Here is a 26196-nt window from a genome sequence, read left to right as displayed (position 1 = left end):
TTGTAAATCACGGCACCGATGCACTTTGTACACTTTAACAACAAATAAATTCCTTTACAAATATTATTTAAAAATATTAGGAACTGCTCTCAGTATGATGCGATGCAGTAGTATACGGCTGGAAACTACAACCACAAAATAAAAGGCATTAATTCCAAAAGCGAACATTATTTTTGGTATTTGATGTCATTACTGCGAGTAGCTGCAGTTAAACAAAATCAAACAAGTCAATGAGGGTTGTACTGTATTGATCTATTTATTGCTTTTTTTCACATGTACAAGCGCACGCAAATGTCTCCCACCCACACACACACTCCGGAAGGCCCCAGAACGACAACATTGGCGGCATCTGAGGAAAACGCACGTGTGTGGATCATCAAACTTGCTCTTCTCGTCGCAGAGTTTAGAGACAAGTCGTCATTGTTCACACGCACGACCACATAAGCGCACGCACGGCCGTCATGTCCGGGGGGGGCCAGCTGGCGGTGTTGGCATGGGGGACAAATGTGTGCCATAATAATCTAGTGCTCATTTCACCCCGTTTCCATACCCGTCTAGCTTTAAAGTGTCTTTAGAGGTAACGTTTGACCAATTGAGTCAGTTGTACATTTCACAGCTTTTTTTTTTTTTTTTTCCTTCCAATAGAAGTGACTTGCTAAACTGGCCTCGGTGTCGATAGCGGACACACGTATGTTTATTAGTTACTTTCTAGATTCACTATTTTGTAGTCAGTGCTCTAATTGACTTTATTTGCGAGGTACAATTTTCTCGGCGGCTTGGAGTACATCCGCCACATCCACTTTGTTGCCAAACTCCTTCTCGCGGTGTTCCAGTAGCACCCCCTGTTGGCCACAATGCGAAGTTCACGCCGAGTGGTTCGTCTCATGCTACGGAAAGCCGTTTGAGCGTTTATTCCGTTAAGATGGCTATCAAGGTCAGATGAGGACAAATTGTGCTCTAGTCTGACAACTGCATGCTACTAGTCAACAGCTTTTCTTTACTAGTATACCAAATAACGTGACTAGTGAGACACTTGTTTACGAGCTCAAAGTCTTGCGAGTACATGCACCTTAAATGAGATAAAGAATATGGAATAAATGCTCAAATTGTCTTTCCGTACTCCCCTGTGTGTTTTCTGTACGCTACCTGTTCACCCGCGCCGATGACAAAGACGCCCCCCAGGATGAAGCCTTCGCCCAACATGTTGCCCTGGTAGCCGGACCTCCAGGCCCGTATGAAGTTCTGCAACACGCCGAAGCGCAGCAGCCCCATCGCGCCCATTTTCGCCCCGTAGAAGTGCTTCTGTAAGGTGGTGGGCATGAATAAAGCCACGGTTATTGATGTCAAAAATCCATTTTTAACTGGGCCGGCTGAACGGGTTTGGTAGGAAATTTCAAGGTGAACTTAACCCTGGAGAACCCACGGGGTCAAATTTGGCCCCTATAAATTCTGCTACTCAAATAACAAAGACCTGTTTTTTTTTTACAAATTTAACTTCAAAAGTCCAGAGTGCCACTTCTGACCCCTGCATGGGGCCATCTAGTGGATGAATATTGCACTTACATGAGCCAGAGTGGTGGTGACAAGATGGCTAAAATGCAACAAATAAAACAAAAAATATATATTGTTCAATGTAGCTTGTGTATTTGATTGATTATTTTTCTTAAATTCTAAATAGTTTAACTGACAGTTTTTGTTATTCGGATTTTTCGAAATGATACCCCTAAATCCCAAAGGGTCAAATTTCACCCTAATCCTGAATTAGGGAATAAATTGAAAAAACATATATTTTGGTGTTCAGTGAATTTATAGCAGTCATTTAATGTATAATTCATAATTTTCCAAAGAAGAAAAGGGTTCTTGGGTTCTCCAGGGCTAAAATGCATTTTGAACTAATTTTAGGCTTTTTTGAGTAGTGCAAATCTCCTTTAAATTGCAGTTCAATTATCCTGCGTTTTTGTTAGCTCGCCCGTAGCACTCGTTGGCATCTTATTACTTCTCTATTGTAACTTATGTGTGAGTTTTGAAAGGACGGCTGACCTTTTGGTCGATGTAAATGTCCCCGGCGAAGTGCGGTCCGAAGTCCTGGATCTCCGTGCCCACGCGTTCCTTCACCAAGGCCACCAGAGGGACCCCGAGCTCTTCCAGACGGGGCTTCAGAGAGGACAGCTCGGAAGCTTCCTGCAAGGAAACGTTTGCGTTTGATTCTTTGTGCTTCCGGATCACTGAAACGGAACATGCGATCTCACCTCTCTGCACAAAAATCATCCGGGTCGCCGCACGGCCATGATGACGGCGCCGTTCTTTTCCCACAGACTCTTTGCTTTGATGAGTTTGCCATCTGCGGACACAATCGTTTTTACTGACAATCTTTTTGGTCTGATTATAAGTAGCACATGATTTGATTTACTTTTACACACAACTAGCGTAATTACTGACCATTCTTTTTAGATCACAACTTATTTTTGTAAAATCATTACATATTTTGTTGCAATTGTACATTTTGATCTCTTTTGAGTTGGGTAAGAAGTACGCGGTTCGTATTATTGTACCGTCAGTGGTGGAGAGCAGGTCGGCATCGGCGAGATCTTCCAGCGAGGCTTTGCCGACTTTGGGGAGAGTCAGACTGGAGTTGACCAGGAAGATGCCAGCGAGGGCGGCCCCCACGGCCCCCAGACCCAGAGACCACAAGCCCATCCCCAACAGGTCAGACACTGACCCCAAATCTGCGGCACAAACAGAAATAGAACGGTTGACTCATTAGCACAATGAGCTTCATTATCAGCATTTAAAAAAATAAAAAATAAAAATAAAAATAATAATATTAAACACAGTGACATTAGTCTGGAACGACTTGTCAACATGACCTTCACTGGCGGCTACAGAGTAAAAATTTTCTGTAAAGAGCAATTTTCACATATACGCCCCCACTCAAGTGCAGTGGAGGAAGAAACAAAAAATGCTAAGCCGCACCGGGTTCCCGCTACTTTATTTTCCATAACGAGGGTGCAAATTGTCTCGCTCTCGTTCCGTCTCTCCTACTGTATTCGGGCAGTTCACTTGGTTTGTTTTTCTCTGCCTGACGACGCTCTTGCGCTTTCTTTATAGTGGCGCCCCCTTGTGATGGGATGGATAAACCGCACCTTTGTATTAGCCGCGGGGTCAAATGCGAGTGAAAAAAGGAGCGGCTTTGAAGGTTCCACTAAAAATGATATTTTAATTGGTCATTGTTCTGTTACACAACTCGGCGCCAAGGTTGTTATCGTTGACGAGAAAACGGATACTTCATTTTATATTTATAAGTCGAAAACCATAATTATAGCGAAAATGACCTTAGTTTACATCTTTGTCAATTTCACATACAATCTTTCACTGCTAATTTTAAATGGATTTATTTTTGGTAATAATCTACAGCCATACGGAAGAAGGAAGGTCAAATTGTTATTTTATCTTACACTCCACAAATATGCCAATTAATAAAAATAAATAAAACTAATACTAAAACTAACAAAACCACAAAAAAAAAACCTGATTAAAGCTGACTTTGAACAACTAAATTCTAAACTATTATAACCCTGCCCTGCTCAGCGCGAGGGTAACAAGCCGTTAATAGTCACACCGGTTCCGCAACAAAGTGACAGACATCACACAACTACAGAATAATTAACGAAGTGAATCCTTGCCTGCAGCGCGTTTCTCTGGCTCGGGACTGGCTTTGGATCTACTTGTGTGAAAGTGAGCGACCGGGCTTCTTTCATAGCAAGCGACGCAGGAAGGGAACGCCACGCGGCGATAGTAAGGAGGGGGCAGAATTCGCCTCAAAGCTGCCAGCATTGCCGCGGTGAGATTCACTGCACGTGCTGGAAGAAAAATGTACAGGCTCTTATGGCAACATATGACGCCTTCGATGACTCTGCATGCCAAATTCATCTTAATACGCAGGTCACCATGCAAATGATTGTAATGGCCAAGACACATGCATTGCATAAAGTGCAACAAGTGGACACTGGTTATTCGTACCTTCCATATTGTGGAAGAATTTTTATGGATCTGATTGTTGATGGCATAGATGATTGAAGATACATTTTCCATCACAGCACTTGGGAATCACTGCTATAGACAGCCATTTTGTAAGTCTTTCATAACGTCTATCCATTTTCTAGTGGTTGTCCTAAAAAAGGTGTGCTGGAACCTACCCAGTTGACTTTTTTTTTTTTTTTTAAATACAGGATGAAGCTGAACTATCCAGAATGGTGAAAGCACCACAGATCGTCAAACAGATAAGAACCTACAACTCCCGATAGTGAGGCGGATATGCCTCTTTTATAACTTCCCACGGTTAAAGTAATACTTTCTCTTGCGCTGAAATCAGAATGACAAATCTAGATAAATATTGAAATACGGTATACTAACTTGTCTCCATTGCCTGCTTGCGGATCAGCTCAGTCCAAGACAAATCCCAAAATGTGTTGGCGACGTCAAAATAGGGCTGATTTGGAAAGTACAAGGAGTACTTGAACAACTGATAATGAATGTGCTCTCATTGGGAAATAAAACACACACGAGTGCAATAAGGAAGAGTCTAGGTTGTGTAATTGTGCCACCGGTCACGCTGCGTGCACATAAATAAGGTAAAGTTGTAAAATTTCTTACTAGACAAGCACAGTGAGCATCAAAAGTATTAACTCAAATGTAATTTTCATTAGCTTGCATGTGTGTATTAGGAGTTGCCTATGGGGGACAATGTGGTTAATTGGGAAGGCAGGCCATTCTCTGCAGTTAAAAATCGTCAAAATTACTCTTTTTATTCTTTAAACGTGTCGACGCGACAGATATCTGACATTTAAAGTTAACCCGTAGCACGTACTGCTAATTTATGGGTTTATGAAGTCTTTGTGGGTTGTAGCGCACACAAAATAAATTCAAAGCTAACACTGGTAGCGAAACAGTTAAAACACTTTGAATGAAACCTTTAAAAATGCCGCTAATAGCAGCTAGCTCGCGTCGACGTTAGGATTTAGTCGCTAAATAAGAAATGTAATTGGTTTTCTGGTTTTCCGCACGTCCGTCGGAATTAAACACGTCATATGCACATTGTGGGTCGCCAAGTTCCGTACCAAATTAACACATTGGCAGCGGTATAAACACTCAAATTGACTCACCTTTCTGTGACAAGCTTAGCGACCGCGACTTCCACGCATGCGCACTAATACTCCCAAGATTGAAGACTCTTCCGAGGGAAGGAAACTAATCGAGCACAGATGGATCGCTCGCAGTTTGCTGAGTGGATGGCACGATAGATTAGATTATTTTTTGATAGATAGATAGATAGATAGATAGATAGATAGATAGATAGATAGATAGATAGATAGATAGATAGATGATTTTTAGACTTTCTAAATGCTAACCACTATTCCACCAAGTAGGTGGCCTGCAGGCCATACTTTATCCACCCCCGAGATTAAAAATAAATAAATAAATCAGTGGGTAAGTATATGTCACCGCCCATTTATTGTTGAATCACGTGTTTAAACACAAGACGGACGAAAAATGTCATAGTTTGTTATTCCTCATAGCGTCAGGTGGGCTGCATGGTTGTTTGTGAACAAACATCAGAGCTGCTCCCTCAGAAGAGTTTAGAGTCAGATCGTCATTAAAGCGCACAAAAGGCCGCGAGAGCAAACCAGAAACAATAAGTTAACAAACTGTCAAAGTGGCCTGTTTTGACACATTTCATAATGACATCATCAGGCATTTGAAATAGTGCTCTGCATTCATCATTATTGCATAAGGCTCGATCAGGTCAGGTCTAACTTTTCATTTCATCTCGCATTTTGCGGGCTGTTCTGAGGACGGCCAGCATGTTGACTTTATCCCCAAATTCCTTCTCACGATGCTCCAGCAGAATTCCCTGAAAAACACAAACAAGAAAATAGCATTTAAAAATAAATGAAGGTGGCTACATTGATACATTGAGGCTGTTTACGTCAACGGATTTCTAGTTTTTCATGCTGGATTTTCCAGATTTTGTAAAAGGGGCGTGTGATACCACCTTCTCCTTACTATTCTGTGTTAGTACCATTTATACGTAGCATTGTTAATGTTAAATGATCATATTCAACCTCAGAGGTGGAAAATGACTAGGATAACTTTGTTCGTCCATTCTGCATTTGTGCTATTTATACAGAAATTCGACACAAAAAAGGTGGAAAAATATCATAACTTGTATCAACGGTTTAAAAAGAAGTTCCGATATCAAGTGGATTTAAGATTCTATCTCGGAAGATGGAAAATTCCCAGGCTGACTGTCTTCCCAGTCTATCGATGCCGTTTATAAAGAACAGCAACACATTGTTGCTGTTTTGACTTTCGTCTTAGTTCTGTGAGATTAGACCACTTTGGTTCACACAAAATAGATACAGTAGGTCGTTGTGACCTTTCTCCTCCTTTGACCTTCCTCATCTATCTGCGCCCTTGCACACAAACCAGCTAAAACCAGTTCAGACCGTGGAGTCGCACATAAGAGGATACCAACACATTGTTTAGGTTATGCTGCGCTGCTACGTGGGCGCGGCTAAGGCAGTAGAAGAAAAGGGCTCGATTGGGAGAGGAGGGACCTTTTTAAACATGTCGCAGTTAAGACTCCATGTTTGTGTCCGTTTGTCTGGACAGTGAGAGTGAGCAAGCATTAACGTAAACATTTTTAGGCAGTGTAAAAGTATCTTAATGATGCTATCTCAGATGGCGTAATATCGCCAGGATGACTTAATCCCATGCAGAGTGAAGATAACTGAAAAAAAGTTACTTTAGAAGGTGACGACTTCATACTCTCTTTCCACGTCTTACAAAACAGCCAAAAATAGCAATCTTTAAAAAGGGTCTACCTGATCTCCAGGCCCAATAACAAAGACTCCCCCCAGCACTAGTCCTTCCCCTGTTAGGTTTCCTCTGAAGCCTTTGCGATAGGCCCGCCACAGGTTCCGCCACACTCCAATACGCAGGAACACGGAGAGGAACATCCAGCGCTCTTGAGGCCCGTAGAAATTTCTCTGTGAGGAAACAAAAAAAAAAAAAGCGGCTTAACGGCTTTACGCTGCGCAACAGTGAATTCTACTTGGGCGTAATTGGCAGACCTTCTGATCCACGTAGACTTTCCCAGTGAAGTACTTCTTGAAGCAGTCCAGCTCCTTGCCCAGGTTGGCTTTGACCACAGCAAAGAGAGGCACCTCCAAGTCCTGCAGCTGGGACTTGAGAGAGGACAGCTCTGCGGCCTCCTGCATAATCATAGCGGTGTCTCTTGAAATGATGACGGTGAGACAAGTTACACAAACAGCGACACAGTTACTCACCTCTCTGCACAGCAATCATCCAGGCCGGCGGACCACCATGACCACCGCTCCGCTCTTCTCCCATAGACTTCTGGCCTGGTGTCTCTCATGGACTAAAAGACACAAAAACACAGTTAAAGTGGAAGTCAACTTTAAACATTTCTTGACAATAATGCGTTATGAAGCAAAATCCAGCCGTTGTTATCCATCTCAGGGGGGCGGCCATTTTGCCACTTGCTGTCGACTGAAGATGATATCAATGTGGGGCTCAGGGCTCAGGCAACGACCAATCACAGCTCACCTGTTTTTTTGAAGCTGAACTGTGATTGGTTATTACCTGAGACCTGAGCAACATTGATGTCTTGTTCAGTCGACAGCAAGTGGCAAAATGGCCGCCCCTGAGATGGATAAAAACGGCTTGATTTTGCTTCATATATTCATAATATAACTCATATTCCACAAATGTAATACTAATCAGAATATCATTTTTAGACTAGTGAGGTCACAAATAACGTGTTATTGTCAAGATTTTTTTCGGGGGGGGGTTGACTTCCCCTTTGAATCCTACTCAATCCCAGTACCGCATCAATCAAAGCTGAGCTTGTGTTAACCTCATGTTGTGATCCATATTTGCATATGAAATTTTACCTCCACAATCCCCGACTTACCTCCTCCAGTGGTCTTCAGCTCTGTGTCGCCCAGCACCTGCAGGTCGGCCCATGTCGGCGAGGTCTGAAACCAGTCTGTGACGGAGCTGATGAACTCGGCCACAAACAAGCTGACCGCCTTCAGGATGGCGTTCACCGTCAACATGGCCGCCTAAATAAACACATTTCATTTCATCAGCAGCGTCTCCAACAAAATGTCCCCATAAGCGAGATGTTACTCACCGGCCTGTGGTCGCCCGCTAATGAGCAGGGATCTGCGGTTTAAGCCCTGAAGTGAGCGAAAAGCCTTTCTTACGTGAGCACAACATAACAGGAATTCCTCAAGAAGTGGCTGATGTGGAACGAGGTTGGTGTTGAGCTGAGCCCTCAGTACCAGGTACCGCTGTTGTATAGTCACCAACAGCAGGGGGGAGTCAGGGCAAGTGAGGCCTTCTCTACTGGTTTAAACACATTTACAAGTGTTGACCTACAACCTGAATGCTAATATTGGTTCCATTGAAGTGTTATTATTCATCATGTTTATTTTGGTTGGAATGCTGGAAGTACAATAATACAATTGTTGTTTTTTTTAGTCCAATCAGATTTTAGTCTCTGTGTTGCTATGTCAATGTAATCTGCTCAGGGCATTCAGAATTAGCCCATGATGTAATTTAAACTATATTAGGAAACGTTTAAACAAATAAGGTTTGAAATTTGGTCTCCAGAGGCTCGCTGATCTTCAATGATGTCATTACTTTTTGTCTTCCGGATGGTGCAAATCCAGTAAAATACATCTATAAACATCTGAATTAATTGATAAATTGAACAACCAGCATCTCTGGTGAGTATAATGCATTTAAATATGTTTTTGTTATGTGAACTTATTACCTGAATATTGTTTGCGAACTGGTCCAGATGATGTACATAGGAAAGTTGTGTGCTATTATATTGTGTTACTGTATAGTTTTGATGGTTTCTAAAATGTCAACATAATAGTGGAGGTATTAAGAGGTGGATTAAATAAATCACCACCAAAGACCCAGGTACCAAATCTACCACGTCACTTGTGACAGATGAGGCCCCAGCAGTTCATGTATGTTTAGTTTAGTTGATGTATCAAAAAACAATCTCACATATATTAATACTATATATTCTTAAATGTCATCAACATCATATAATAAACGTCTCAAAGGGAAGCATTTGCAAGCAAATGATTTACTTGCAGGTCAGCGTCAGTCTTCCGGTGTCTGCAGAAGCCCTGAGATTGTTGGATCAATGCTGACCTCCGCAGGAAGTTAGCAGTACTGCAAAATGTCACCACTGTTGAAATTCAAGCGCTAACTACAAACTTCGATTTTTTTTTTTTTGTAAATATTTTTTTAAAATTGAAATTACAAGCTAATTGGCAATTTTATCCTCTTTATTTATTTATTTTAAGAGGGCACCAATCAGCATTTTGAAAGCATTCTTCATTTGCATTCTACAGCTAACCAGCTAGCTAGCTGGTTTATTATCTGTGTGTCTTGGCTTCAGGTATGTGAAGATATCCATCCATCCATCCATCCAATGTAAGCTAAGCTAACTTGAATGCACTGTATAACTAACCGGCTTATCTAATCAATATATCATCATCGTTAATATTGTAACGCCATCAGATATAGCTGCATTTTTAGGACCTTAATGCTATATATAGATTATGTCCACTGTTGGAAAAACATCCTGTCACTATTTCATGTACTTTTCTTTTTCTTTCTTTAACAGCTTGCAGTGTTAGATAACAACTTTGCAGGTTGATGAATGCCAGGGTCCACTGTAGCATGTGGTAGTAAAGTGGCTTTAGTTTGTGAGTCACTGATAATGGGTGATAAAAACTTTTCTCGTTTCTAGGCATTTTAACACCCGTTATACACAGTTACGTACAGTATATGCTTATTAGTGAGTTGGTAGTTTGCATTAGTGTAGATCTGGACTGTATCGTCAGTGTTTCATTACTTCTCAACATGTTCTCATCTTTAAATTGTGCGAAATAGTCTTCCAGCTTCTTAGTGAGGTCAAAGAGAACACCGGTACATGGACCGAAGCTGCACATGAATGATATCCAATGAATGCTCAAAGAGCTTCCCGTAGTGACAGTTCCGTAACTGCCTCACAGAAGAATGTGCTTTGGGGTCCAAATTGGCTGGAAGCAAGCTGGGATATCAGGTGACAACTTACCAGCTGCTGCATTCCTTCTGCTTAGTGCATATGACACTATAGTAATAAACATTTTTACGCAATGTTATGTAACTTAATATTAAATGCCCTATATGCTCAAAATAGTCCATGTGTGTTATGCACAACTTGAGAGGTTCAGGCGAGGTCTTATGTTAGTGTACAAACACATAATGCACGCACACACAACTGTGCTTGGACTGCTGGTGGGAGGGCGAGTAAGCAGCCTATCACAGCGCAGGATCTGCACCCCACCTCCCGCGCAGCCATTGGCCGAGACTCTTTATTTGCTATAGTGAAGCCAATCAAACGAGAACATGGAGTTCACTTCACTGATAACATTGGTGACATTGGTCGACTTCCAGGTAGTCTCAAAGCTATTTTTCCCCCCGTAGGAAGTAATGTAAAGTTAATACATGTGTTCCAGGTTTAAACTGCCCGATTTATAAAGTGCACAGGCCATGTTTTAACTATCATTTGAAAATATTTAACTGTCATACAGTGAACAAGGTGACCTATTCACTCATTCATTCATTTTCCAAAAGGCTTATCCTAACTGTAAAACTAAAGTAAATTAAAACTACGCACCCTATGATGAATGAAACGTAAACAGAACAGGATGGCGTTTTCAGAACGATACTGTCACCTAGTGGCGTTTTATAAGTATTGCTGCAAAAAAATAAATATTTGCTGAAATTGTTAGCCTAGCGGCTTAGTTGCTTTCAGAAAAAAAGTAGCACACTGGTATTTTTATTGACATTGTTAGCCTAATAGCATACTTGCAAAAGTCATTTTTAACTTACTAAAAACAAAAACATGGGGGGGGGGTCATTCAAATATGACCTATGCAACTATGCTATTCGATGAAAGAAATTTAGTACGAATGTAAAGTTTTTGCCAACCTGAAATAGAATTAGAATTTTTTTTTTAAAAATGTATATAAAGTGGACCCCTGCAAAAAGCGAAAATATTGAAATACATTGGGAGGATATTAAACCCAAACAACAATCCCTCCGCAAAACAAAAGAATATTTTGAAAAATCTTTCGGAAAAAAAGTGTTCTACTGTAATTTGATTTTTCCCCCCTCATCAAAAGTAGTACCATTTTTTAAAATGTTCACATTTTTGGTAAATTGTGTAGCTTAAATCAAGTTTTAAAAAATTTGATCAAATCTGCAACTTTCCCTTTCAAATTTAGTACAGTACAATATACTGTATTTTTTATTTTTTTGCTCAAATATATTTTTAGCAAGGGATGTTCGACACTATTTTCAAAGCCATCAGTATTTCATGAAAGATGATAAATAATACTCACTTATACCAAGTTAAAGCACGATCATATTTTTTGAGTCGTCCATAGCACTTTGAACCTCAACTATATCAGAAAATGGAACTACAACTAATCCTTGATTTCGGCCATGTAAAAGAGATACAGTTTCAATATTCATTTCGTCATTCTCGGTGCCGCCAAAGCGGCCACTGTAGTTCTCAGTGGCTCAATCGAACCCTAACCAAATGTCCTTCTATTTACTACGTCAAAACGTCTAGAAAAGGTTCAGTGCACCGCAGAAATCAGTCGATTGTGTTATATGAAATCTGCAAGCAAACTCATTGTCCACATGAAAGCGGTTGCAGGTCAGATGAGTGCTCGGTTTGCATTGGTGGCGTTGAACTTTGTGTCCTTGAACCCTCGAAGGGGAAAGACAAACATACTTTTTTTACAACCCGTAGGAGTTTATCTCATACAAGTCAAGTCAAAATCAACCCAAACGACACCCCCAACCCCGACGACCTCAAAGAGGTGTTACCCTAGCGACACTGTCAGGTCATTCTGACACATTTTCAGTATGAATAGTTGCACAGAAATGGATAGCTCTCAAACTTTGGTACATTTGGACATTTTTTTCTCAAACGTAGGATGGACAGACGGATTATTCTTAAACTTGCATGTATTTGTTTCATTTTTTGAGTTTAATTTAAGAAATAACTCTTTAGTTTAATAAATAAATAAATTTAGTGTAAATGTTTCATTCAAATTAGTATAAATTGAATTTTTGTGTTAATATTTTGTTTATTTTAAAAATCATCAAATGTATAAAGTCAAATTTTGCAAATTTATTTTTACTCAGATTCTGGTTCTTTCAAATACAATAAATGTAATGAAAAAAAAATATATGTATCTATTTTGTATAAAAAATGAAAAGGGGTTACATAGCTAATTATTTTGTTCAAATTTGCTTACGTTTAGTTAATTTATTTTATTAGTATCATTTTATTTATATTAAAAATGCTCAAAATTGCGAAATTTTGAGTCAAATTTACTACATTTTATGATTATCTGTGAATTTGTATATCTAATTAATTTAGTAGTGTTTAGTAATTTGGGTAAATTTGGGTAGATATTTTGAGTATAATTGTTTATTTTGAACAAATCTCAAATTTTGAATAATTATAATTCTTTGGTGAAAAAATATAATACAATTTGAAATAAATGTCGAAATTTAGTATGAATGTAATTTTTGTATTAAAATTTGTATATAATTTTAAAAACGCTAAAATGATGTATGAAGTAATTTTTTGCAGAAATGTAGTTATTGTTTTTCATATATATATTTTTAAATGTTCAAGTATATTAGTTTGCTGAACTTTATTTTTTGCAAATATTATTTTTTAACATTCTAAAATGTTGTATACAATATAATTTTTGTTCAAGGTCATTTATAGTTTAATAAAAAATATATAATTTTTTTTAGTAAATGTAATTATTTGCTCCAATTTTTTTTCTTGCCATAAAAATGCATGATTTTTTTTTTTGTATTTTCTCAAATTTAACATCAGTTTTTACTCAAATTGAGCATACATTTTTGTTGTTTGTTTTTAGCCCCAATTATTTACGGCACATTTGACCCATAGTACAAAGAGGGTTCTCTCACGAAGCCGATTAAGGACGACTGCAGCTGTCAAACTGTTAGAAAGTTTAATGAATCTCATACAGTGTATGGTGTCATTAACCCCTGTCTCGAGTCAGTGTGAGTGTTTGCCACCGAGTAGTTTAATGTTTGAAAATGTTGTTTAAGGCAACACAAAGGTCGCCGGGCCTTTTATCGTTGCGCTCGCCGTCCCCGCGAGGGGCCCGCCGGCACAACTCCGTGCGTCAACCTTCACATTGGACTTTCAACTAGATTGAGTCGCACTCATAAAGCCGCCTGCATCTCGCCCATTCATCTATTTGAACGCAAATACGTGAAGCATGGCAGTGCTTATGGATAAGACATTTTCACATCAAATATGAATATTTTCTCTTTTGCAAATGCAATATGAAGTCTGACAATGATCAAATTATGATATTATACCAATTATCAAAGATTATCTTAATAGCTCCTTGTTGCGACCTCATTAGGTACCTTTATTCAAAATGGCAGAAGAACCATGTGACCAATCCCAACCAATCAGGAACAAAAGGTTATAATTATTGTACAATTGTGTCTTTTTTTAAATATTTTTTTTTTACAGAGATAGCATTATTATAAATGTGACTACAAAATATAACACTCACTGATCTCAAGACATTCCACCAGAGCATCTGTGTCTTTAGAACTAAAATTGTTATTATTACAATGTATCAAATTACTGTAGTGTATCTTTTTATTTTCATTGCTAGCTGGGGGTTTCCGTTTAAACAAAAAAATATAAAACTACCGATAATATATGCATGTATTGTATATTATATACAGAGTACATACATATACTGTATATAAATATATATGTATATTAGGGGTTTGCATCTCTCCAATACAAGACTATTCAATACGTATCGCAATACATGGGGTGCGATATTTTTGATTCAAGAATGTTTTATTTTTTTAAGCGGAAAAATTCGATTTGGTTCGACATGTTCCGGTTTCGTTCGATTGGGTATGATGTAATGACTTATTGTTGTCAATTCATAAAATGAACGTACTTATCAGTAGGTTACTGTGAATGTGACATTTCTTTCCTTGGAGATATCTTTTCTAATAAAAGACGATTCGATATTTGACTTTTTTAAGTGGAACAATTCCATTCAATACACTCACATCTTTTGAATAAAAAAAACTTTTTTAAACTAACCAAACCGATACCGTATGCCAAATATTGTGTCCGGCGAGGATATGAGCAATGCAGTATTTATTGGAAATGTAGGACAGCCGACTCGATAGATAGCACTTATCTTTAACCAGAACCAGAACGAGCTTGTCAGGAAAAAGAAAAATAAGCTCATTCGTAGTCAGTCATTAACAAACAGCCCAGCAGCACAACCCCCCAACCCCCCCATCGCCATCCAAGACAAATAAGAGGCGGATCCGCCTGTTACACTTTCAACCGGTTCTGTTCGGTACCGTTCAAGTCTTCTCTGGTTTCATCCGGTTCCTGCGGGGGGGGGAAGTGGCAAAGTCGCAAAAGAAGATACACGAGAGCAACTTACAGCGCATATTATGAAAAGTCTACACACCCATGTTTTAAATGATATGATAAATCAAATCAATTCCAATTTTGTCCACCATTAATGTGACCTATAACCTAAATTGAAGAAAAATGGTCATCTCTTATCGCTAGTCAGTAAGAGCAGAGTTGATGTAATAATAGTAATATTAAATGTATTGAGAAGCGCTACAAGTTCTACAAGAAAAGCTAATAAGCATTGTTTCTTATGATTGGCGTACGCGTACATCCTACTTGTTGTTTTTGAGGAAGGTAAGGACGAGCGAGGATGTTGATGATGAGGAAATGGTCCGCAGATCAGAGCCTCAGGCTGCGCAGGGATGGAAGCAAGCGTTGAGAAAAACAGCTGAATGTCTCCTCCTAACGCAATTATTGCCTCCATCATGTCATGTGATGGATGCTGTGCTCCACTCAGGTACACATATTGAATAATTACTTCTTTTTTCTTCTTCTTTTTTTTTTTTTTTACTCCTTTTTTCTTTTTGTGGTTCTCTTTTATAATTTTAACAATTACCCAGTTCTATATATTGCAGGGGGTTTGCAAATATCAGAAAGATACCATCAATATACTGCGATAGTAATCGATAATGAGCATATACAATTTTTAAGAGAAACATTATACTTTAGTGTAAATGTTTATATTCAAAATATATGCGCACATTTATTTAAATGAACAGACAAATTAAGAATTTAATAATAATAATAATAATAAACGATTTAATAATAATTAATACAAATAATAATAATATTTTAAAGGAAATATTAATTGCTATGCGCAAAATTTCAATAAAATAAAATAAAAACAAAATACGTTTGAATATTTATTCATGGTAAAAAATCATATAAAATGCAAAATCAGTTTCAACAAACACCTCAGCATGAATACTGCACTGTTATTTAATGTTTCATCATTATGTAACAGTAAATCAACACTTTTACGTTTTAAAGTTAGATGTGAGAACTTATATATAGATTTTTAATTAAACTATTATTTTGGTTGTGGTCGGGAAAGGCCTACTAGAACATCTGAACTTTATTTGTGGTTAATCATGTGGATGTGGTTGGTTAATGCTGAACACAGAACCATAGTGCCCAGTGTGTAAGAAACTGTAACTAAGTAACTGTAATGGTAACTAAATAAGTAACTACGGAAAGTGAAGCAAAATTAGTCAGGAAAAGCCTACTAGAACATCACATTTTTATTGGTGGTTAATCATAAGCACTTTAAATGGTGGCAGGTGTGCGCTGACTTGAATGTGATTGATTAATTCTTCAACACAGCCGCATTCCCAGTTATGAGGGTGTGTACACTTGTGCAACTACTTTACCTCAGTTGTTTTTAGTTTTTTTTACTTCACCTCTCAAAATGTTTTTCTTCCAATTGCGGTGTACTTATTATTGGTCACATCAATCGTGGAAAAGTTTCTTTTTTTTTTATATATATACAGTATATATCACCCAAAAACTGGCATTTGAATAGGGGTGTGTAGACTTTTGATCTCAACTGTAAGTATCTTTTCACTTCCCTTCATTCCTGAATTTTAATCCTCATTTGTGAAAATGTGTATTCTGATATTTCACTTGCTCTCCCCACAGCATCTCATGGCCCACGAGGGGTTAACGTGCCGTTACCACAAACCCTCCCATTGACCACCCCCCCCCCCCCCACCACCCCCACCCTCCTGGAATGGACTATCCCACGGATTCACATGACGCACGCATGTGTGTGTTAGCCCATGTATCTATATAAAGGAGCATGTGCACTCGGACGTGGAGTTTTGTAGCCCAGAACTCGTGTTGGCTGCCTCGCTCTCCCTTAGAAAAAAGACACGCAGCAGCAGCGGCGGCGGCGGCGGCGGGAATATAAACTTGTCAAAGACCAGGACTGCTCGCCTGTGGGAACTGAGGAAATCCTTTCACAAGCCCCCCCTCCCCTTATCCCAACACACACACTGCCCAAAGCTGCCCCCCGTAAGCAAAAAAAAAAAACGCAAAATGGGTGATCTGCCGGAGGACGGCTCGTTTATGTTCACGTCGGAGTCCGTGGGAGAGGGACATCCAGGTGAGCTTCGCATTTCACACGCCACCCGAAAAAAACTTTTGCTTTTTATTTTTTAAAACTTCCTACTTACTCCCGGAGTAGGCATGCTCGGCATCCCATTCATAGCACATGTGTTTGAGGCTCACGCTGGGGTGGGGTGGGGTGGGGGGCTTGTTTGCAAGCGGGGGGTGTAAGGTTGCGTGAAAAGTGAGCAACTTAAAAAAGATGGGGGCTGATCGATTAATTAACCCTTTAAAAAAAATAATAATAATTGTAGCTGTTTAAAATGTACTTTACATATTTAACTTATTACAACAAACGCCAAAGATGATGACATTCAAACACCGAAAAAATAAATCAAAATTGGGGCTGATTTTTCTCCCTGTTGTAAGATCAAACAAACACAAGTATTGTAAAACTGTCACATATTCTGCCTGTCATATCTTTATTGTTATAAATGTTAGGGGACCAAAGTCGAAAATTATTATTATTATTATTTTTTAATTAATCACCAATCAGTCTGTTATCAGAATCGCCTTTAAAAAAAAAAAAAAAATCCTTATGCATATCCCCCCACATTCCCAAATTGCATGTTAGGTTTATTGAAGACTCTAAATTGAATGCTATTATCTGCCCTGCGATTGGCTGCCGACTAGTCCGCGGTATATCCCGCCTCTCGCCCAAAGTGAGCTGGGATAGTCGTATATACTGTAGTTGTTACGAAACTAGAAAATAATTAGCTATTTGAAAGAGATTTTATTCTGGAAAAAGTGTATTTAATATTATTGCAACCCACTGTAACATTGTGCACTATATAAATATTAACACTGCACTTAAATATAGGAACATAAAAAAAAAAGTACTTATAAGTCAAATAAAATGTTTCCAAATAAATGTTTAAAAACAAGCATCTCTCAAAGATTAAATGTATTGAAATTTAAAGTTGAACACAAATGAACTGTATTTAGGCAGAATCAGCCGTATAGAAGATGAATGGATGTGAAGGCCACTGCATTCATTTAAACAAAAAGACGCGTATTTTGGTATCTCTCTGGGAAGCCGACTTACTAAATTATATCATGTGCTGTTGGTAAACTAGACCCTTTGCAGAGAAATTGCAAGCTTCATGACTTAAAAAAAAAAAAAGCCGACATTTTACTTTTGGCTTTGGAGTGGAAAACTTTCAAAGCAAAGAATCGCCTTTATATGACAAATCTTCAATCAAAACATCTTGCATTCATCGGACTTTTTGGATCGCCCCCGTAACCCCACCAACCCCACCTCGCCCCCCTCTCCTTGCACCGCCTCCTCCTCCTCCTGTCAATGTGTCATAATCCTGTCAAAGTCCACGTTGCTCCATCCATAATCAGTAAACACGGCACAGCAGGGTAAACACCTTGACCCGCTTCACACACGCGTACATCATGTAACTGGACCTTTAACTTGTGCCCCAAAATATCACTCAAATAACAGTTTTGTCACCATTTTTTTTTAATGAAAAAAACTCTATAATTTTCTATACATCCATTTTAATAAATAAAAGTGAAGGATTTGTTGAATTGGACACACATTTAAGATTTGAAGTTCAACTGACGATAACATTCTTATTTTTGTCACTCATCAGGATCAACAACTTTTCTATTTACTGAAATCTGTTCCTACACACTATTATAGATTTTTTAAATATAGTGTTATATACAGTATATTATGTAATTGATAGCATTGTGCAGCCTTGCAAGCAAAGTGCAGCGTACAAACTTTTGACTTGATAACACACTTCAAGGTCTGCTCTGTTCTCACAGGTAAAGTAGCTGGCCTGGTCCAGAATTTTTTTTTTTACAAATTCATAATTCCTATTAAAAATAAACATTGCTTTTAAAACATAACACCAAAAATAAATTGTACTCATGGATAATAAAAAAAAAGTACCGTATAATAGATTTTATACTATATTTGACAAAAAAAATGCTACAAATATTCAAAATAAAAACCTAAATAGTCGCTCGAAAAATAATAAATTACAATTAGAAAATACATAATAAAATAAAAAATATTTATGTTTTTTATTGTCATATTTATTTTAAAAATAAATAAATAATGAACTAGACTTATTCCTTTAGAAAAAAGGTTAATATTTATAAATAAATCTTCCTTATTTTTTTTTTTAAACATACATTTTGGGTATATGTGTGGTCCTGCACATTTTATCAGCAAAAAAAAATTGACAAAAAAGGATACAATTTTATAAATATTTTTTGTAATTAAAAATGTTTATGTATCATATTTATTTTAATTATAAATCCAGCCATACTAAAAAAAAATATTCTAATTATTTGAGTATAAGTGAACAGTCGTACTCAAAAAATTAGAATATATACGTATTCTCATATATACTGAATACATATTGCCATTTTTTTTTTAGTATGACTGTATTTACTATTTGTGTCTAGAAAACATTGCCATTGCTGTTTCTGATGTAACCCGTGTGTCAGATTGCTTCATCATGTCCGTGTCGGGGGGGTGCACACAAAGCGTGCGAGAGATGAATGGGGCGCTCAGTGCGCCCCATTGTCCCGCCACGCTGCACCTCACATTTCCTCTTTTCTGAACTTCTCCAGTAGCCACATGCAGAAAATATGTCCACGCGCTCCTGATTGATTAGCACCGTCTGTCTGAGTTGACACTTCCTTCATTCTCCCTCATTGATTTGTTTTCTTCCCACAGACAAAATCTGCGACCAGATCAGCGACGCTGTCCTGGACGCGCATCTCAAGCAGGACCCCGACGCCAAAGTGGCCTGTGGTGCGTGAACTGGAGCGCTCCGAAACACTCCGGCCTGAATTCCATCTGGAATGGAGGCCACTGGGAGTGCATTTCTTCTTCTTTCTTCTTAAATGTGACACGGCGATGAACCTAAGCAGACGTTGGTTGCCACATCGCCGCGAACGCAAAAGGCCGAAGTCTGACCGTTTTTGAGATCTTTCTTGAAGATAGTTGTGTTCACCGCTCGAACCCTTTTTGTGGGTTTTTACAGTACATTGAACCTACGTTTATGGCGGCTGATATATTCCAGGACTGACTTGCGATAAAAAAAAAAAAAAAAAGTTTTACTCCTAACACATGGTTTGAGAACATTTACATTTTAAAAACACTTTTTAAAGTATTGCATAACGCAAGTTCTTTCTTAAATTGTCGTCAAGAAATGGGAGATCATCGTATAGCATCATTTGTGAGGAAATGAAAAGACAAAGAATTGAGCTTGCTTCATGCTGCCCATAAAACAAAAAAACATTGAATATTCAACCACCAAAATGTTCAACCAAACTATATCATTCAGTCTAACAAAAGTCCAGTAGCTCAAGGCTAACATAATTTGAAACGCCATTTGCATGCTAACGCCAGTTAGCATTGGTGTTACAGTCATTGACTCATTCACTCGCAGCCATTTTCACTGAAGCAACCCCCTTCACTCCCGGCTGTTTTACTGGATTTTAACTGATTTTGCAAGGCCTACAGAATATTGTGTTCTATTGCTATAAAAACATGGAACCTAGTCTCTTCATTCATCCGGAAAAAAAGTACGTTTCTATCTGTTTCCGTTTTGCAGCAATTAGCATTAGAATATAGCTAAGTTTCATCGTTTTTCACATACCTGTTGAAAAAACTGGGGAAAAGAGCTTTTTGCAACATGGCCCTGGTTGATCTCTTATACTCCTTTGCCACCTGCTGCCCGTTTTTTGTAATAACTACCATTGTTTTAAGCGAGCTCTTCGGGTCAGAGGCTAAGCCTTCTGTATGCTCTAGCATAAAAAAAAAACATAAAAATCGTATAAATAGGTTTTTGGGATCATGGCAATATTTAAAATAGAACGTTTTTATACGTTATTGGTAGCAAATGAGTTAAAAGCCTTCTAACAACAGCTACTTTATTTAAAACACACGGATCAGCCACACATAAACACGGTATGCAAAAATACAAAAAAATCTGCAGATTATTTTGTCAATTACTGGATAAAAAAAGATACAAAAAAAAACACTAAAAAGACATAAATTAATCATTATTCTGGTTTGGGTTGTAACTTTTTTTGGTGTTGTAATTCGTATTATTTTGCTACATTGCAGATTTTGACCTATATTCTCAGAGTTAGTGTGTAACATAGTAAACGATAAACTGCCGTATTTCACTATTTGTTTTTGGTGCGCAGAGACGGTGTGCAAGACGGGAATGGTGCTGCTGTGTGGAGAGATCACGTCCCGCGCCAACGTGGACTACCAGAAGGTGGTGAGGGACGCCATCAAACACATCGGCTACGATAACTCCGATAAAGGTGATACAATAAATCATTAGAAAAAATATCACAAATCCAGATTTGCTCCTTAATTAACCAGTTTTAGTGGTATTTTTTTTTTTAAAAAAAAGTTAAATAAATAAAATTTTATGTAATCCTGTTGCCAAATTAAGCAAAAGCCACTTAAAAAAAAAAAAAATCTGCGCTGTCGTTTTGTCAGGTTTCGACTACAAGACGTGTAATGTCCTGGTGGCTCTAGAGCAGCAGAGTCCAGACATTGCTCAGGGTGTCCACGTGGACCGCAAGGAGGAGGACATTGGCGCTGGAGACCAGGTGGGGGCTTTGCTAACAGCACCGACGTCCATATTTTGCATGTTGAATTACAGCGTCGTGAAACCGCTGAACCAAAACGTGTGGTACAACTTTGTGTATTTTCAAGGGTCTGATGTTCGGCTACGCCACGGACGAGACGGAGGAGTGCATGCCGCTCACCATCGTCTTAGCCCACAAGCTCAACGCCAAGATGGCCGAACTCAGACGCAGCGGCGTCATCCCATGGCTGCGCCCAGACTCCAAAACCCAGGTATGATTTTTTTTTAAATATATATATATACACCAATAGCAGGGTAGGGACTTACCTAACTTACTGTAATTCGCTGTTCTGATGATATAAATAAAAACATAAAACCTACCAAAAGAAAGAGTAGATTAGAGTCTCTTCTTTTATCAGGAAAAAAAAATATTTGTATCTGTTTCCATTTTGCAGCAGTTAGCATTAGAATATAGCTAAGTTTCATCATTATTCACAAACCTGTTGAAAACACTGGGAAAAGGGCTTGTTGCAACATGACTCTGGTTGATCTCTTATACTCTGCTGCCACCTGCTGGCCGTTTTTTTTTGGGGGGGGTGGGTAATAACTACCATTGCTTTAAGCGACCTCTTCATGTCAGAAGCTGCGTCAAAGCCTTCTGTATTCTCTAGCCTTTAAAACAAAACAAAAAACATATAAATATGTTTTTGGGAGTGCAGTACAAAGTATTAAAAAACATATTTATAAGTTTTTGGCTTTGAATGAGTTAATAGTGCCACTATGAGTTTGCAATTATAGAAACTAATATCAGTACAATACAAAAATACAATATGAATCAAGGCTTGAGTGTATTTAGCGTATCTACAGTAATCAAATGACAAAAACGTGAAACATTTAAATCAAATCCATCATACTCTCCAGAGTTGCTAATTTTCACATTAATGTTCGCGACTGACATGTTTTGTTAGTCGAACAAGTTTTGCTCTGGTTGATCAATCAGAGGACGGAACAATAGGCCCGTCTGGCCCACCAAGGACCAATTTGAAACATGATTGGTTAAAGAAACTTTCCATTGGCAAATATTTTGTTAATCCATTCATTTGTTTTTGCCTTTTCTACTTTATATCATCTTAGTATTATTAATTCAACATTATTAGACAATATTCTCGCTTTCATTTATTGATTTGTTTGGTCATAGATTTATTGTTCTGTCATTGATATGCTTTACATACATTTTTAGGGTTAATGGGGGAAAGTCAATTTATGCTACATCTGTTACTACTACAATGATATTGCTTTGTCTTTTATTATGCATTATTTATTATTTATAGCAGTATTTTTTTTTTAATTAAAATATAAAAAATTATAAAGGGTCTACAGACCTAAATGTGAATTTAGTCCATTAAAAACAATAGCTGTGTTGCTTGTCAAAATATGCCAAATAAATCAAATAAAACGTAGCTGCAATAATCATAATTCCTGATAAGCATGTCTCATAAATGCTTTTATTATTTTATTACATTATTTTAAATTTGTTGACATGAGGCCTTACAGTCTTTGTAGATAACCGGCACGCTTTGACCTCCTGAGAAAATCCCTCGTAGAACGACAAAAGATGAATTCCCAGCGTGTTTGTTTGGAGAAAGTGGAGGATGAGCTCACCTTTGTTGTCGGTCCCGCAGGTGACGGTGCATTACGAGCAGAAAGATGGCGCCGTGATCCCCAAGCGAGTCCACACCATCGTCATCTCGGTGCAGCATGATGACTTTATCTCTCTGGAGGAACAGAAGAAGGTCCTCAAAGAGAAGGTACGACGCTGCTGCATCTGGCCAGGGTTTTGGATTTCTCACCTTTTTTTCTGTACCTAATGAAGTGACTTTCTTCTCAGGTGATCAACGCAGTGGTTCCCGCCAAGTACCTGGACGCCAACACCGTCTATCACCTGCAGCCCAGTGGCCGTTTTGTCATCGGGGGTCCTCAGGTGACGCCCCGGAGACCCGGACCGTCCGCCACGCCATCACCGAGCCCGCTCGAACCCTCGGTTTACTCTGTCTTCCGCAGGGAGACGCCGGCGTGACGGGTCGCAAGATCATCGTGGACACGTACGGTGGGTGGGGGGCTCACGGGGGCGGCGCCTTCTCCGGCAAGGACTTCTCCAAAGTGGACCGCTCGGCCGCTTACGCCGCCCGCTGGGTGGCCAAGTCTCTGGTCAAGGCCAAGCTGTGCAGGAGGGTCTTGGTGCAGGTGGGTGTCGCCCCCAAATCGTCACCCTGAATTCTCCAAAAACAAAAACTCCCTGAGCCAATTGATCCTAAACCGACTGCTTCAAACTAAAATGGCGGTGAGAAATGTGCACCTGTGTGTGATGTTGCGCACGTGTCCTCCAGGTGTCCTACGCCATCGGTGTTGCTCACCCTCTGTCCATCTCGTTGTTCACGTACGGCTCGTCCAACAAAAGCGAGTCGGAGCTGCTGCACATCGTCAACAAGAATTTCGACCTGAGGCCAGGAGTCATCGTCAGGTAAAGCTAACAGAGGGAGCACAGGTACAGACAACTCGGTGTTGTCCTCACCTGCTGAATTTTCATTGGTTTTCACAAAGCTTCATTTCCAAAGGCTTCTTGTGTCTGTGTGGTAGCGTCACTGAAATAAAAAATTTAAAAAAACATACGGCAATGACATCATCAGACAAAATGTAAAGAATTCAACATTTTTTGCTACTTTTCTTTCGTCTGTTGGGGACGGTCACAGCTTCCCAGTAAGCCTCAATAATGTTATGTATTAGCGTTTAGCCAGCAGACTTTTAGCAAAATATTACATGTACAATATGTCTGACTTACACTGCCCCCTGGTGGCCAAAACTCAGACGAAATCAGCAGGTTTCTTTACCCCCAACAAAGTTAAGCTCAAGTTGCATGCAGCCGGCATTTCTTACCTTCCTTTCTCTGCAGGGAGCTTCAGCTGAAGAGGCCCATCTACCAACAGACCGCCACTTACGGCCACTTCGGTCGACCCGAGTTCAGCTGGGAGGCTCCCAAAAAGCTCGTCCTCTAAGCGCTTCATGTCCTCGCAACAAATACTACCGGGGGGACATGGACCAAAAGCAAAACCAATCAAACCAAAGTTAAGGGGCTGAGAAAGTGTGGAGGTGAGGCGGTGTAACATGAAGGACACCGCGGGAACAAAGACATCCCTCCTATTAAATTGTTGCTCGGTGCTCTTTTTTTTTTTTTTTTTTTTTAAATGTAGAATCATTAACACCTCAATGCTGTGAACGTACAACAGCCCCGCGCGGAGATGTTTTTTTGAACAACTATTAGTGTAATTACTGCTTCAACCAAAGCTTCACTTCTCAATGTTTGTATGTCACGTGTGCTGCTGGAAAGCAATCACAATCGTCACGGTGCACCACCAAAACAGGTCAATAAAACGTCTTTATCTCATCGCAAGCATGTTACAACCAAGCACGTGTCAAAACAGCCAGTTGTGTACAGATGTTCACGTTCAGGGACCTCTACACGCTGTTTTCAAAACAAATCTAAAAAGCCTTCAAAATGGCACAAAATGTTCATCATATTTAACAATGCCACGGGAAAAAAATGGTGCCGCGACTACTGGTTGCTAAGTGCGTTTGTTTTTGCCATGCAAACCCCAAAAGAAGCAAAAATTGAAGGGGAAAAAAAAGCTCATCGTATTTAATAATGTCCTAAAAAGTTGCCGAGTGCCTTTATTTACATCATCAATTTCCACAAAAATAAATGAACCCCACAATGTCATAAAATTTAATGATGTCAGAAAACATTACTTAGCGCTTTGTTTTTATTGTGCGATAAAATAAATCCAGTGTAAAAATCCTCAAAATGACAAAAAGCAAGACAATCCCCCAAACAAGTAAAATCTGAATTGACTAGAACTCATATTCAATAATAAGTAGAGTAAAAATAGTAAAAGTAAAAGAAAAAATCCCCAAAACGTAATTTAATGACAAAAAAGTTAGTGCTTTGTATTTATTGCACAATGAAAAGAATCAAACGGGAAAATCCCTTTTATTTAATAATGTCCTAAAAAATTAGGTGCTTGTTTTTGCCATCCATCCAACTATTATCTGAACCGCCTTTTCCATGTAATTCCAAAAGCAAATGAAATATAAATAATGTTTTTTAATAATGACCTAAAAGTGCCTTTGTTTTTGCCATCCATTCAAAAAAAGAAATGAAACATCAATTTAATAGTGTCAATAAAAGTGATCTTCTTCATGGAACTAAAAGCAAATGAATCAGTTCTTTGCTTTTATCATGCAATTTAAAAACAAATGAAATGTAAATAGCCCCCAACGAGCACAAACGCTTATATTTAATGTCCTACAAAGTCGGCAATTGTTATTTAAATCATGCAAATGAAAGGGCAAATTAAATTTAAAAAAAAAAATAATAATCATAAAATCTTATTTAATATTATGAAAAGTTCCCTGGTGCCTGTTTTTAATCATGCAATTATTCAAACGTTTGAATTAAAAAAAAAAATCACAATTGCTCATCTTATTTAATAATACCGTTATTAAAAGTTTTTTTTTGTTTTTGCCATGCAATTCCGAAAACAAATGCTTTTCCTTCTTCCGTGATCCGTGATTTGTTTTGCTCATATCCAAAACAAGCAACAAGAAAGTATTAATGTGTGTTTTATGGGGCATTATTCTTTTCTTTCTTTTTTGTTGAGCTTTTCATGTCTTAATTCTACAAAAAAGTGATCAGTGTCCTCGCTGCGGTCATCTTTTGTTGGCAAAGTATAACTGGATTGTGTAAATAATTAAACCACAAAGAAAATTAAAGATGTCAAATGTCTGTGTGCAGAGTGCTTCGTTTTTGTGCAATAAAGGGGAGGGGGGGAA

General features: G+C 38.6%; 2 protein-coding genes and 1 pseudogene across 7 annotated transcripts; 1 reads left to right on the top strand and 2 right to left on the bottom strand.

The window, feature by feature from the left end:
• Window positions 1-231: 231 nt before the first annotated feature.
• LOC144061229 (peroxiredoxin-like 2A) lies at window positions 232-5327 on the bottom strand. 5 transcript variants are annotated; one of them, XM_077581469.1, is made up of 7 exons: window positions 5163-5273; window positions 3684-3860; window positions 2553-2726; window positions 2250-2341; window positions 2041-2181; window positions 1147-1302; window positions 232-842 (listed from the first exon to the last, which is right to left on the bottom strand). In XM_077581469.1, the coding sequence occupies exons 2-7, from the start codon at window positions 3832-3834 to the stop codon at window positions 747-749; spliced, it is 810 nt and encodes a 269-aa protein (XP_077437595.1). In that variant the 5' UTR covers window positions 3835-3860; window positions 5163-5273; the 3' UTR covers window positions 232-746. The 5 variants fall into 5 exon arrangements, with proteins under 5 accessions (XP_077437595.1, XP_077437593.1, XP_077437594.1 ...); XM_077581467.1 differs by lacking the exon at window positions 5163-5273 and adding an exon at window positions 4414-5045; XM_077581468.1 differs by lacking the exon at window positions 5163-5273 and adding an exon at window positions 4021-4042.
• Window positions 5328-5488: 161 nt separating this feature from the next.
• Window positions 5489-8717, bottom strand: LOC144061231 (peroxiredoxin-like 2A; annotated as a pseudogene). The gene is made up of 6 exons (XR_013296127.1): window positions 8219-8717; window positions 7997-8147; window positions 7350-7441; window positions 7134-7274; window positions 6885-7049; window positions 5489-5911 (listed from the first exon to the last, which is right to left on the bottom strand). The product of XR_013296127.1 is annotated as a peroxiredoxin-like 2A (transcript).
• Window positions 8718-16435: 7718 nt separating this feature from the next.
• mat1a (methionine adenosyltransferase 1A) lies at window positions 16436-26149 on the top strand. Its single transcript, XM_077581462.1, has 10 exons — window positions 16436-16730; window positions 19434-19511; window positions 20915-21037; window positions 21219-21331; window positions 21438-21581; window positions 22992-23117; window positions 23198-23290; window positions 23371-23553; window positions 23697-23830; window positions 24260-26149. Exons 1-10 carry the CDS (start codon window positions 16664-16666, stop codon window positions 24360-24362), a joined length of 1164 nt encoding a protein of 387 aa, XP_077437588.1. The 5' UTR covers window positions 16436-16663; the 3' UTR covers window positions 24363-26149.
• The last annotated feature ends 47 nt before the right edge of the window (window positions 26150-26196 follow it).

Source organism: Vanacampus margaritifer, chromosome 12, assembly GCF_051991255.1.
Source record: "Vanacampus margaritifer isolate UIUO_Vmar chromosome 12, RoL_Vmar_1.0, whole genome shotgun sequence".
NCBI lineage: Eukaryota > Metazoa > Chordata > Actinopteri > Syngnathiformes > Syngnathidae > Vanacampus > Vanacampus margaritifer.
This window is presented reverse-complemented; position numbering and strand designations above follow the sequence as displayed.